The sequence below is a fragment of the Sinocyclocheilus anshuiensis genome, unplaced genomic scaffold (assembly GCF_001515605.1).
Source record: "Sinocyclocheilus anshuiensis isolate Anshui unplaced genomic scaffold, SAMN03320099.WGS_v1.1 scaffold1546, whole genome shotgun sequence".
Lineage (NCBI taxonomy): Eukaryota > Metazoa > Chordata > Actinopteri > Cypriniformes > Cyprinidae > Sinocyclocheilus > Sinocyclocheilus anshuiensis.
This window is the reverse complement of record NW_015547737.1, coordinates 388,497-404,051: the sequence shown is the minus strand read 5'-3', so window position 1 is coordinate 404,051 and position 15,555 is coordinate 388,497. Positions and strand designations below refer to the sequence as shown.

The window sequence follows — 15,555 nt, the reverse complement described above, 5'->3', positions numbered from 1 at the left end:
AACTCAAGTCGGAAAGCTCTAATAATACAAATCCAACACATCTTTGTAGTAACGCGAGTGTCCATGTTGTTTTCACATTCCGACTTAAAAGCACAGCTCGGGAAATGAGAGCATCCGAGGAGCGCGTGAATGGCCTAATTACACTTGCTCTGATGGCAGCAGGTAGCCTTCCGTTAACTAAGCTAAACATGCTTAAATTAAAATGCCTGAAGCTAAACCTCCCTTGTATTCACATTTCTAAACCTGTTATCCAACAAAATAATTTTTTGTAAACTTTTTACTCCACAACACCAGTCAAATGGTTCCTTTTTTGATCTGATGTGGCTTCTTGTCACAGAATGAGGCAGAAAATATGTTCCATAGTCTACTTTAAAAAGAATACATCGATTAGCAATGGATTATAAATATACTTAATTATTATGAAAATACAGAGATGGCTTGAATAACACAGATAAACTATATTGTCGCAGTCGATTGTTTATTGTCTTTGTTTCATCATTCAAAACGTTTATATGTTCTGTTTACACAGTAACAGCTATAATAGCATGCCTTTGTCCATATAAGGGATTTCCTGGAGGGTCATGAGTTCCGCTACTTCTGTGACTGGATATGTGGATTTTCTGTGCGAGGGGTGCCCTCTGGCATCCAGTATGAATGAAACAGACATCATATGTTTATAGTACTAATGGCCAATCCATCATTTTTTGGGGATTTTGTAAACATTTGAATTTGAGTATGTTAAATTTAGGCGAAAATACCAAAAAACGCCCTGAGCTTAAGTGGTTTTAACACATTTTACCATGTTGGAACTCATTGAACAGAAATAGTTCACTTTCGCAATCTTTCAATGCATCAAAGTAAAACAACATATTACAAACAACCAAATGCGTTCACGACAAAAATGGCAGCTCAAAAATTTAAAGCAGCAGACAACAAAAATGCATAATAAACACTATGTTCATCATAGTCATGCAAATATAATTGTTATTATTATAGTTATCTTTCTTGGTGTGAATGAACCTTAATACCAGGGCATATTTAAAAAAAGTAGAGTAAACATTAAAAGAATGATTAATTGTTTGCAAATTTAAAAAGTTTTTAAATTGAATTGGAAAACGGAATTAGAACGCCTCGCAATTGTAAATTCTACAAATTCGCAGTACTTTCAGCTCTGGTTAATACATTTTACCGCATTGAAATTCGTAGGATAAAGTTATTGGATACGCAGAAATAGTCATATTTCAACATTCACTATTTAACTTTTGTAAACTTTCGACACATTTGAGTAAAACAACATTGTAATGCATTGTAATGAAAAAAAAAACAACAAAAAAAACATGTCAACGACAACAATGGCTGCTACCATGTGCTTTCAAAATTTTACATTTAATTGGAAAACAAACAATTGGAGCACATCACTTGAAAAAAAGTCTACAAATTTTCTGCCTCGTCCATTCGTTTGTTAAAAATGTATGCTAATTTGACAATACCAGTAAGATCGCGGTACTTTCAGCTCCGTTTTGCCGCGTTTAAACTCCTTTAAGCACAATCCCATAGGTTTGTCCTCAAAAATGGCGCAAAAAAAGTAATTTCATCTGAGCCTTGATATAAGGCTCTCTGACTGACAGCAACCATCAAGTTTAGCTATTAAAGAAAATCAAATCAAGTGCTACATCGCCTCCCATTCTGTCAGAAGAGGAGCCTAGAGATTTTTTCTTCGAAATTCTGAGAAAAAAAAAAGCCATCGCTTACTCAAGTTGTGAAGACGATCCCCAGCTATTCCACTGTGAAATGACTGTTGGATACAGTGGGGAAAAGAGCAGTAAAGTGGGAGAAAGATAATCCTTATCTGTCATGCTAAGGGCCTCTTTACTCCGAGGTGGGAAGTGAATGACCTACTGTTAGACGGTTAGGAAGAGCACACTTACCCTCCAGCACTTCCGAGGTGCTGATACTCAGAAAACCATTTGGCCCAACAGCAGAGAGAAGCGAGAGCGTCCACCTGTCCGCAGGCATCACACATCACTTCAGCTCGACCCACGCATGAATTTTTGCGCAACAGTTATGAATTCAAATGGATAAGACAAAAGTTTGACCGCAAAGTGTCCTTGAAAATCATTTTAAACCTGAATCTGATTTCAGTGTCGCCCTTCTGGTTTGAAGTATACAAACAACTGCGACAGGTCTCTGAGTCAAGGTCAGACTGAAGATCAGGAGATTCGATATCAAGCGTCTTCCAGAATCTTTTACCTGGACAATGAAAACAAGAACATCAGCTTCCTTAAACTCACTAAACCCTGTCATCTTTGCCGGGGTGAGTGTGTCGGAGATTTATGAGTGGACGTCAGCGCCGCATTTTTCCTTCTGTTTTTCCAGCTAGATTTTTTCCTCCTCCTTTTCTAAGAAACCAAAACACAGCTAACACTCAGGAACATACCAGTGATTGTTTTACCTCCAAAAAATATAAATTATGTAATAATAATAATAATAATTTATACTGTTATATTTTTATATATTACATAAAATAACAGCAATAATGATTCTTATTACTATTATTGTTTTATATATTACATAACGCTTTACTTAAAAGTTAAGAATTAATCAACATATAAATTATATTAACACTATTAGTACTACTACTACACTACTACTAATTGGTTATTATTATATAATAATACAAAAATATTATTTATACATTGTAGTTAATATACTTAAAAGTTAAGCATTTAACATGAAATACAATATTAAATCTAATAAAATAATAATAATAATAACTGTTAGTGTTGTCAAAAGACCCGGTACTTCGGTACCAAGTCGATATTAAAAAAATGAAAACGTTACGGTACCAGGTTTTTTTAAGTACCGGTGGTACCGAGTACCCGATCAACCCGGTTCTTGATGCGCTATCAGAAAGGTGCGCAGATGCTCTCTCTTCATAAAAGACGTGGCGACATCAAAACGATGAAACACACCAAACTAACAAATCACTTTAAAGACACCCAGATCAAATGAAAGAGTTCAAGCAGGTAAGTAATTTTTAGTATTTGTGTTTCCCATACATTGATTTATTTGTGGCGGACCACCACAATATCAAAACTGACCGCCACAAATAGATTTTCCAAAAGGCTTTGACTTCGTTGAATAAACATGAGCACTGCACGTGTCAAAGTCGAAACCCGGTACGGGTGTTTTTATATCACTGTATTTCTGAAGTAAACGACTGTCTTCAGAAAATTATGGATGTCATTTTCATTTCATCTTGCCTGTAATGCCTGAGCAGTTCGTGAGCTGAGAGCTGCTTTGTGTACAGCATTACCGGGGAAACCTGATCTCTCGCGCTCTACAAGCGCCTCCTGCTGGCAGAGAATGAATTTGCATATATATGCTGCCACAAATAGAGTGCACGTTCTGGGGGAAACACTGCATATTATTCAATATTTTAATTTGAATGTCAGATTGAAATGAACATCGCTGTTATTAGAGTAGTTAATCGTTAGCATAAGCGCGGCTAACGCTAATATAATGAGCATTAGAATGAAGTTTCTTTAACTATTTAATGCTCCTATAACTTTTATTAGGGTAAAAAAAAACAGGAGGACATGATGATATTTACTATTTTTACACACCAGAGGCTTTTAAATGAATTGTGAATCTAAAATATGCGTGTTAGAGAATGTACAAATGGTTAACATTGTTTGTGTCATATCAGTCAGAAGTTCTGGGCTTTTTTTTTTCTTTTTTTAGCTAACTTGGTTGTTATTCTTGACTGAATAGCTCTAGGTCTTCAAAAGCCCTTTAAAATTAAATATGTACACATTTTGGATTAAATGAAAGTAGTCAAATTTTTTAATTAACATGGTTTTGTGTTTTGCTTTGGTACTGAAATTGGTACCGAGAACCGTGGATTTTCACTGGTATTGGTACCGAATACTGAAATGTTGGTACCGTGACAACACTAATAACTGTTATATAAAAAACTTCTTATTACCATTATTATTTTATATATATTACCTAATGCTTTACTTAAGAATTATTTACTATATAAAATATAATATTAACACTACTACTAAAATAATAATAATAATAAATAATAATCATCATCATCATAGTTATGTAATATGGATTTATATAAAATATTATTTTATATATTACAGATAATATACTTAAAAGCATTTAATATATAAAATACAATATTAACAAGTATAATAATACAAATATTAACAAGTATAATAATAATAATTTATATTGTTATTATTTCTTGAATATATTAATAATAATAATAACGTTTTACTTAAAACATTTAGCATTATTTATATATACAATGTAAAATTACTACTACTACTACTACTAATAATAATATATATTAAATTAATAGCAACATAATAATATTACAGTCATTAATATTAATAGTATTCTTCATCATCATTATAATTATTTTAAAATAAATTATTGTGTAACAAAATATACCACTACTATTAAAAACAAATAAATACATAACTAAATATTAAATATTTTATTTACATTATTTATACTTTAAATTATTTTTATTGTTATTCATGTTATTATTAATAGTAGTATATAATAATAATAATAATAATAATAATAATAATAATGTCCACAACTCCAGAACCAAATTAAGATTGATGACATATTATTTGACATATTATTAGCTTCTATTAATTATCGTCTAAGATTATGTTTCAATCCCAATAATCAACAACATCCAAGCACATTTAAGCAGTAAATGTAAGTTTAGATGGTCTTAACTAAAATGCACTGCTTGCTAGCAAACCAGAAAAAAGTCATTCTTGTCAGGTGAATTCAAAACGAGTTATCCAGACAAAATCCGTCCTCAAATCCTCAACGCACTGACGTCATCAGAGGAGAACAGAATGGCTATGACAATATAAAAGCGCAAACCCGCGGCTGCTGAACTTTGACCTGAAAACGGCCTGATTGCGCAAGAGTCGCTGTCGGCACAACAGAACAACGCTCACAATAACAGAACACGCTGTGCCAGAGGAGGAGCTATGACTTATCTGAACAGCACATCTCCTGTTTGTACAGTCTTCTGTCGGACCCAGCGCCTCACGCTTCCACTGTTTGCGCTCATGACGTTTTTATGGAGGAAAAAAGGACCAAGTTTAATGCTGTTGCTACACGAGGACCAAGATATTTATCTAAACGTATTCAAATAAATGACAGCTTTCTTTTGTTCAAAGGAAATAAACGTTCCCTAGGCAACAAATGAAGCAAACACTAAACATTTGCTTTATACATGAAGCATGCTGAGTTTTTTCGTCTAGCTAAGAATGGAAAGCGCCGCTTACAGAAGCACCTGCACAGATTTGATCTTTGCACTCAAGCTCACGTCTGCATCCACCGGCTCAACTTAAAATGCTTCCTGACACTAAACGCCTGCTTACACACAAAACACTTTACTTTACTGCATTCATGAATAAATCAAAGACTTGCACTTTCACCACGTGAATTTGCTATTATATTTCCTTGGTTTGATCTATTAAGAATTGATTAAATGGTGAAAAGTGGCCGTTACATACCAGAATGGAGGGAGACCTGAATTTGCAAAAAGAATTAAATAATTATAATAAATATTTCGCTATTTGTTAGCATTATCTAATAGACCGTGCTGACTGCATGACGTCAGCAAAGAAGAACGCTGAAAAAAAGTAAAACACAAACTAACAAATCAATAAATAAAAATCACAAGGTTGAATCACATTAATAAAAAATTACAAACATTAATTTTAGTAATATTATAAAAAAATTGCACAGAATAAATCATATTTTAAAATAATATACTACTACTAATAAAAACATTTAAATATAGTCCGCTATATTATTAATCCTTGTAATAATTAATAATAATAGATTAATAATTAATAAACAAAAAACAAAGAAATGAATATCACAAGTTAAAACAATATATAAATATTATGAATAAATTATACAAATACATTACAAGAATTAAAATAAATGTTTTTTTAAATATACTTTTACTACTATCACTAAAAAACATTAAATAGTCCGCAATATTATTAGTCCCTGTAATAATCATCATTATTAAATAATATAAGTAAATAAATAAATGTAGAATGACATTAGAATTATGAATATTATGAATAAATTACACAATCACAGAAATGTTTTGAAAAACTACTACTGCTTAAAATAATGAAAACATTTATATAAATAAATACATGGAAGAATAATAATAAATAAATTATATTCTGTAATGATATTATTTTAAAAATGTGTGTAATATTTTTTGTGTAATTTATAAATATGGTCCACAACATAATTATTAATATTACCCACATCATTATTATTATTGCTGTAATACTAAAATACTACTACTACTAATAATAATTATTATTGTTGTTGTTGTTGTTATTTCATGATCATGGTATCTTGAGTAATTGTCATCAGGAGATGTAATCATGCCAGACCTAAAACAGGGATAATTTTGCTTTCATGTCGGCTTGAAATAAAATACAAATGGAAGAACACACCTATGTAGTAAAGTTCCTTCTGGAATTAAGTGCAAAACAAAGTCAAAAACCTTCCATCTGGAACACAAACCATTTCCCATTATTATCTGTGGAGAAACAGAATTCCTTGGAGGAGCAAGAAAACATGAACGTCAGGCTAAACAAGCAAATAGGCACAGGTTGTGTTGATCTGGCTCGGCGGAGAGCGCCTGTTTCTTTCGGGATCTGGAATCTTGCTGTAGGGTTATACACTCGCTCACCCCAGCGCCTGCCCAAATGCAGCAGCATTGCATCATACTCCAGAAATGGGGTACACCATCCACACCAATGCAGTTGTGATTTCACTCATAAGGGACGTACAAATCACATACTTGCAACACCAAATGGTCACTAGCTAATCTGGATGTCAGTCTTAAAGCAATAGATCACCCAAAAATGACATCTGAGATGTAGAGGAGTTTGTTTCTTCATCAGAAAAGATTTGGAGAATTTAAGCATTACGTCACTTGCACACCAGTGGATCCTCTGGAGTGAATGGGTGCCGTCGGAATGAGAGTCCATACAGCTGATAAAAACATCACAATAATCCACACCACTCCAGTACATCAATTAATGACGTGTGAAGTAAAATATAAATCTGCTCTGAAACTGATATGACTGAAAAATTGTTATTTTTCAATCAATGGAACCTATTTTCTTCCATACTATGGAAGCCAATGGCTACCATCAACTGTTTGGTTATACACATTCTTCAAAATATCTTCTTTAGTGTTCAACAGCATTTTTGTTACTTAAGTTTATAATTAGAGATGCTACAAAAATATCTAGTCTGAAGACAATGATGTATTGCTAGAAACTAGTCTTTAGAGAGCTTAACGGCCCAAAAAACCCCCAATAAAATCACACCAACCACAATGTCGCTTAAATGTATAATCACCAACAAATTCAGCACAAATATATCATGGATATTCGAAATACCATAAACCTCTGCCTCCACTGAGAAAGCAAACGCACAACATACGCAATATTAATACATACGCGTATTTCAACATCAGTTCACAAGCGACAAATTTAAACCATTTCGTTAACTGCACTGTAAAACAAATTCCGTAAAATTTACGGTAAAATAACGGCAGCTGTGGTTGCCAGAATTTATACGGTATACGTAAATAAAATACGGTAGAAACATTTTAGGTTTTACGGTTTTAACTTAAATTTACAGTTAAATACCATAATTTCATTAACTGATATAATGTTAATATACCAACCAATTGAAGTACTGAAATCTGAAATTCAGTACTGAAGTACTGAAGTTTTGTACCTTTGTAATACACTGATAACCACCAAATGCAGGTGGTGATGAAAGTCACATGATGAACCAAAGCCCATCACAAGCAGCTTTTAAATAATAACATATATAGAAGGTGCACAGTGTCATTCACACAAACACCAAACACCATCATGGTAACACACATGAAACTTAAATAATGCAATAAACATTAATTTGACAACATTAGATGTAACATACAACCCTAATGTACAAAACTGAGAAGAAAAAACTAAGAAACAGTTATTTCAACAAAAAAACATCAAATCTGAAATGAAACGCAGGGAATTCTGGGAATGTCAATTTACGGTTATTCACTGTAAATTCTAAGTTCTATTTCACTTCCAAAAACGGTATACTACCGTAAAATTACATGTAATGTCCAATACAGCTTTACACCGTATATAGTAGGGGAACTTACCGTTAACCATTTAACAGGTTTTTACTGTAGCATTTTTACAGTTTTTTACCGTTAAATTCACGGTCATTTTTTACAGTGTGGAAAGCATTTTCAAGAGCCCGACATAGACTTTTGGTTCCTTTTAATCAAAAACGTTCTTGTTTCCCAAGCAAGCCGAAAAAACAAACAAACAAAAAAACTTTACGCCAATGCCTAATTTTCAAAGTAAATAACAACTGACAATAACCGTTATGTTAAAAACCATCAACAGCAACATTGAAAGAAGAATAACTGTAACTTACTTCTTTGGCAATGGTTCTGGTTCCAGCAACGCTCGCCGAAATTCCCGTTGATGGTGGTCTGTTTGCAGGTTATCGTCCCCGTGATGGTACCCGGGCAAATGTCTCCGCACTCCCGCTTGTCTTTGTTTGCCACAATGTAGTTGTCCTCCACCGAGTCGGAGATCTTGGACCAGTCGAGACTGAACAAATAGCAGAGGTTGGGGTTCTTCTCGATGCGCACCGCTCCTCGTGTGATGTTGGTCAGGCTGTGGAGACCGATTTCCTTCAGCTGGATCATTTCGAACATGACCAGGGCGTAGTTGAAGAAGAGGTTGTTGCCGCGGATGACGGTGAGGTTCGGGAAGAGGTCGCCCAGACTCTCCAGGCCGTAGACGCGGAAGAGGAGCAGGTAGTCCGTGATCACGACCAGCTTCGGGAAGCTCAAGCCCCGGAAGTCCTCCACTCTGGATTTGAATATAAGCAGGATCTTCAGGTGGCCCTCGATCACCGTGCAGTTCTCCAGAACGCGCAGGTGGGTCGCATTGTTGCGGATATCTGTGCTGGGGCAAACTGCGATGACAGAAAGAGGACAGTTATTAGCAAAGCAATTGTTACATTTTCATTGGATTACATTTTAAAAGATTAAAGTGTTACTTCAACCAAAAATGAACATTCTGTCACCGTTTACTCCCCCTCATGTTGTTCCAAACCTGTAAGAGTTTCTTTCTTCTTTCTTCACAGAAGCTATTTTGAAGAATGCTGTTAATCAAACAGCTGCTGGTAGCCACTGACTTGCATAGTTTGGGAAAACATACTATGGAAGTCAATGGCTACTGTCAACTGTTTGATTAGCAGCATTCTTCAAAATATCTTCTTTTGTGTTCAGCAGGAGGAGGAAATTCATACAGGTTTGGAGTGGCATGAGTATAAATGAGGTAAATTCTGACAATTTTCATTTTTGGGTGAACTATCCCTTTAAAATTGCTTTTAAAATTAAATGGTTAATGTTGTACGCTTTCATTTGATTATCACTGTAAATTTGTATTAAACTACAAATCCAGGAAAGTTAAAACAGACAACAGAGTTCCTGAAAACAACATTTCTTAGGACTCTATTATTATAAAAATTGTAGTAAATTATTAAAATAATACATATTTTTGAATTCAAATGATTAGACATGCTTATTGATTATTAAAATTGTATTCAACTATTAAAACAGAATTCAAATGGAAAAATACAAAATAAAATTGAATTTCTAAATATATAATGTTCAATAATTTGTTAAGTTGCATGTATTTCATGATTTCAATTACTTTGAAATGCTTTTTGAGTGCTAAAATTAAACAGTCAAAAATTAGCAATTTAAAACTTAATTAAAAAAATTTAAATAGCAAATTTGAATTTTAGAACAAATAAAACTGACTTCATAGGGCCCTTAAAATGTAGCAAAAATTAACTTTGGACAAAAAATATGGTAGGGATGTCAATAGTACCACTACACGATAAAGATGATACACACAAATAAATGAATGAATAAATAAATAAATCTGGAATATCCAAAATGTCTAACTGCCACTGTTATGCTACTGATATTAATAAAAAAAAATTACTAAAATGTATACATTTATAATAATAAATTACTACATTTTGATAAAAAAATACACTAGTACAAAAATTACAATATGAAAAACAAATAAAACTATATAAATTAAAAATAAAACTCTTATTTCCCCCTTAGCAATATTTGTGATTTACATCATTACATTTTTTATATTCATTATAAAAAAAGCCTTTGTGATGCCGAGACAAATGTGTATTCAGCTGCACTTGATATGAATAAAAAATACAAGTGAATTTCAAAACCCACAATTATTTGTACGACAGCTGACCTCCCGGCCACAATTTCATGACTGCGACAGCCCTAGCATAAACAAAGTGCGCGTAAAAGCGCACGTGAAGGCCGTCCTAACAGGAGCATGAAAGATTATCAACACTGAATAATGCATAAAGTGTGTCTCCACCCAGCTGCTTTTCTTAGTTCATTCATAATCCAAACCCGCACATGCAGCACTTCGCAACAAGAGGGGGGGGGGTTCCTCTCATTTCACACTGGAAATCATTACGAAATATTCACCGCCGAAGTGTACAGAAACACCCATTTTAAGACATTAAAATGGACAACAAAGCTTTTCTGTCAATTGTGTTTCTCGAGGAGACAAAGACAGCGTGTGATTTGTGGTGTGAGCAGGTGTCTTTGAGACTCGGCTGATCTCAACCCGACTCTGTTTTTCCTCTGTTTCTGCAGACGACAGTTATCAGAGTTAATGCTTTTCACATCGCAGCCTGAAATGGCAGTTTTACCTCATCTTATCATGATATGACGGCCTATATGTATAAAACCCAAATAAAACCACAAAGTTGCTGTTGAGGACGAATTCACTGAACAAAACTCAAGCTCATTGAGATTCAGGTGCTTCCTTCAATTACAGAATGCAAACTTTTTAGGTGAATTTGCCAGGACATATTACACTGCAAAAAAACAAAACAAAAAACAGAAGAAATCACATTTTGCATAAAAAATAGATATATAAATATTAATATTACAAAATATAACTTTTTTTAAATCTTAATATTTATTTGACAGAAGTCTTCATTTTCTTTAAGTTAAAATTAGTATGTGTTAAAGGCAGTATAGCTAATAGTACCATTATATAAAAAATATTTTTAAAATTAAATAATATATTTGTTTTGCATTACAGTAATGAGAATGAGAAGAGTTCACAAAACTCATACTTTATTTATTTATTTTTAGAAAGTTTAAATAGTACAATTATCACAATAAATAAAGAAATAAAATTAATAATAATACAAATTAAAATAATAAATTACATTTTGCATAAAAATAATAATTTTAAATTTGTTTCGCATTACTGTAATGAGAATAAGAACAGTTCACAAAATTCAAATCTAACAATCCTAAAAATGGTCCTTTATTTCTTTCAAACTAAAAAAAAAAACGTTTCTTTATTTTTTATTATGACGTTTAATATGGTCTGGATATGTTCTTTACAGGTTCCAAAAGATCACCATTTTAACTGTGCAAACCTGATTTCCCTAAAATAACTGACTGACGTAGACACTAGATAAAACTGACTGCGTTTCAGACTGACACACAGATCATTGATTTGTAAAGGTCAGGAACGCAACATTTGTACATCGGGACAAACTGAAGACCCCTCACCCTACAAGATCCTGACACGAGTTTCTTAGCCAAACTCTAATATTACCACACACACACACGAGAAACGGTTACATCAGGTCCCTAAAGATAATTGAGCAAACACCATAAAACGGCAACATCTCTCCATAGCAACACGTCCCAGCATGCAGCAACACAGAGCGTTTGCCAGACAAAAAGGCACTTCAGCCTGTTTACCTCGGAGGAAAAGTCTGGAGGGGACAATAAAAATAACCGTAAAACACAAATAATATCTTGTAACAGTCTGGTGCCAAACTCTAATCGTGTGTGCACACCAAAAGTGAAGCGAATATTCACATATTCTCGTTGTCGCTCTAGATTACTCAGGGGATGCTTTTTATGTCACTCACTAGTCTTGCTGCGATAGACGGTGTTTTCGGTTATACCGGTGTTAAGCCGCAACACCGGTTACGGCATTTGCCTACCGCGGCACCCCCCCCCACCGTCGTTTTGATTTTTTTATAGTAACAAAAATAATTTAGCCTAGTTCAGTTAGAGGACAGACACTTTTAAAAACTAAACGCTCAATTCAGCGTGCCGAACTGTGCGTGAACGACGCAAATAAAAGTTCTGAGTTTGACCTTGTTGTTGCTTGAATTGAGTCAATGCCGTATTGCCGCTAATTTGAAAGTGAAAGTAAAACGCGCACAACGCTTTTTCTAGCTATTTGAAAGCCAAGAAATCAGAGGAAAAGAGGGAAAACTCAAATGAACAATTGCTTGACGCCGAATTGCGTCACTTTGAAAGTGAAAGTAAAATGCGCACAGCACTTTTACAAGCCATTTGAAAGTGAAGAAAAGAGGGGAAACTCAAACGAACTAACACCCCCCCCAACCAACGGTGATACCGGTATTACCAGTGTTGTCACACGTCGATTAACCGGTGGGAAAACATTCTCACCGTCACAACCCTATCACTCACGCAAATAAAAACATTGCGTAATGCTCTCCTCCATTTTCTAATACAACCGGAAGTGTAATTTAGCTCTTCGCTGAATCGTAATGGTGTGTGCACCCCAAAAGCGAATTAGATTAATCGCGCGAATAGATTACATACAAACTCAATGCAAAGATGCAAATAGATGCGAATTTGCGCCAGGCGACACGATTGCTGTGAACGTGCGACGTACAACTCAAATGCATCTTTCGCACAAGTTGATGCGTTGTCGCACAAGCCAATCAGCGAAGAGCTTATTGACACGTCTGGTTGTATCAGAAAAAGGGGGAGAGCAATACGCAATGTTTTTATTCACGTGAGTGACATGAAAAACATCTCGCGAGTAATCTAGAGCGATAACGCAATGTCAATATTCCAGAAACTAGTCAGCAAAATTCACAAACTAATTTGCTGAAATATTCCACATTTTTCACAAACAGGGTAATTAAGGGTAATTAATAAACTCTGACTAATTAAGATTCACAACTTTTGCAATTACTATTACTATTAGTTGTACTACCTTTAATATATACTAATTTAAAAAAGCGTAATATTTATTACACTCATTTTATTCATGTGAGATTCACATAAATCACAACCCTGTTCCCCAATTTGGGAAATGTTTAAAAAATATATAAAAATAAAACAAAACACTGTTATTATTTTCTAGCAAAGAACATTAAATTACATAGAATTTTAATAAAAAAGGTAAAATATGAAAGTCAGTAGTGAAGTTATATTTTCCACAAATAACAGAAAAAAACTGAAATCACTTTTGTAAGAGGATTTACAGTTAAGACGCGCAGACCAGTTATAATGAATGAAGACAAGGAGTCAGAAGTGCAATCAATCGAGGAAAAATTTACTGAAGAAAATAGTTTGCAGTTTCATTAGCAGGAGAAATTTCAAAATCAGACACTCTTCAGATTTTGGTAGCCTGAGACGAATTTAACTAGCCCGAATAAAAAAAAAGTTGAGACATCAATCAAAAACATTTTCAAAACATAAATATCAAGGAAGGAATTTTCTTTCACTATTTACAGGATATCTGCAGGATTTTTAGGATCAAATTTAGGGCTTTTTATGACATGCATTTATGCATGTTTGCTGCATAAAAACATGGGTTGATTTTCCCCTCAGGACAGACGCGGTCGAAAGTGGACAAAAGAGACGGATTAAAACAGCAGGTGTGAACGGGAATGTGTCTCCCCAGTCTACTTGTGATCCGATCGACCGAGACGCATCTTAATACTAGGTGTAAACAGGACCTAACAGAGATCAGTAAATGACATCATCACTTCAAGTTTCAGGATTCTGACTGGTTAAAGCATATAGATAAACTTGGAACATCTCCAAACATGGACATCTAGTCGATAGCATATCTTCACTGATTATCAGCATGACAGCAGGGGGTCCGAGTTTAGGAACAACGTGCCCTCATAGGTCACAGAACAGCATTTCGATATGTCTGGTGTCTTACTACGGTCATTCCAACACCCTGCGATGCCAGTTGTTCACCTTACACTGACACACACACACATCTTCAAGGCTGAAGTGCTAAGATACATTTTCTCACAGTCAGGGGTTCAAACAATGGATGAGAAGTGAGTGCTTAAAGTGTGAACTGGTCAGGCAGAGAAGGGCCTGTGTGACCTGGACTATCATGGTCAGCAGGAGGGTTAAAAATTTGCTCGGTGTCGATCCTAAAAACAGCAGGGAAAAAATCACATTCAAAGCCTCTCTAATGCTAAACCTACTTCATTATCTTAAAATCATTTTTATTTCTTAAAAGTAGGGATGTAACAATTCGCTCAACTCACGATTCGATTCACGATTTTTTTTTTACAAAATGAGATTCAAGACAAATTATAAATTAAATCTGTCCTTTTTATTATTGCTTGGACAAAATGCTGCACGTTTCTTTGTGAAATTGAAATATAACACTAATAATGTACTAATATAGCACTTCCATATTACACAAAATAATGATCTTTAAAAAAGCATCATATGACCCCTTTAATATGCATTATACAGAGGCAAGATGAAAAGAAAAAATACCATCTAAACTTTTCTAAAGACGGTAAGTTCCCCTCAGACATGGATTCTTATAAACTCCTACCCCTAATTGAATCGCGATTTGTTAAGCATCTCAACCGATTTGAATCGTCACATATTTGAATCAATTTTCAACCGGCTCGCGGTTAATCGTTACATCCCTACTTAAAAGGATAAATATTGATTAGTAACTGATCAGAATCATTCAAAAGTATATGGAGAAGCAGCTCCAGAATTGACTCCTTCATTTTGTCTTCTAATAACTTTGGTAACAGGGTTGAATTGTTAAGCTTTACAAATACAAATACGAATATTTAGCTTTACAATTTTTTTTTTTTAAATATAGAAACTAAGATACAAATATTAACTTGTCGTCCTGTCATGCTTTAGAAAATTTTACTTCTTAAGTGTCAAAATTTGATGGAATATTTCTGTAATGAGAGAAAATTGTGTGGTAACAGTGTTGCATGTAAAATGTGACATTAAATTATTTTTTACAAAAAAAAAATAAATAATAATAATTCAATAGAAAGTAACACAATTGTAGCCAAACCGCAGCCTAATCGTTACAGTCCCCGCCAATTGCATGCAAAAATGTGGGACATTAATTTTAATATTTAAACTAGGTTTTGTTACTACAACAGACTGAATAGTTTTTTTTTTTTTACACACACACACACACACACACACACACACACACACACACACACACACATATATATATACAAAATTCTCTAGCTAACACTCCTTAAGCACAATTTGTGTAGGAACAGGGTACCGCAGAA

General features: G+C 34.0%; 1 protein-coding gene across 1 annotated transcript in view; it reads right to left on the bottom strand.

Moving 5' to 3' along the window:
• Positions 1-15,555, bottom strand: part of LOC107704428 (insulin receptor-like) — a 76,670-nt gene that overhangs the window by 40,108 nt on the left and 21,007 nt on the right. The window contains exon 2 of the mRNA XM_016507352.1: positions 8,542-9,090. Coding sequence (XP_016362838.1) covers positions 8,542-9,090 — 549 coding nt within the window. The remainder of the gene's footprint in view (positions 1-8,541; positions 9,091-15,555) is intronic.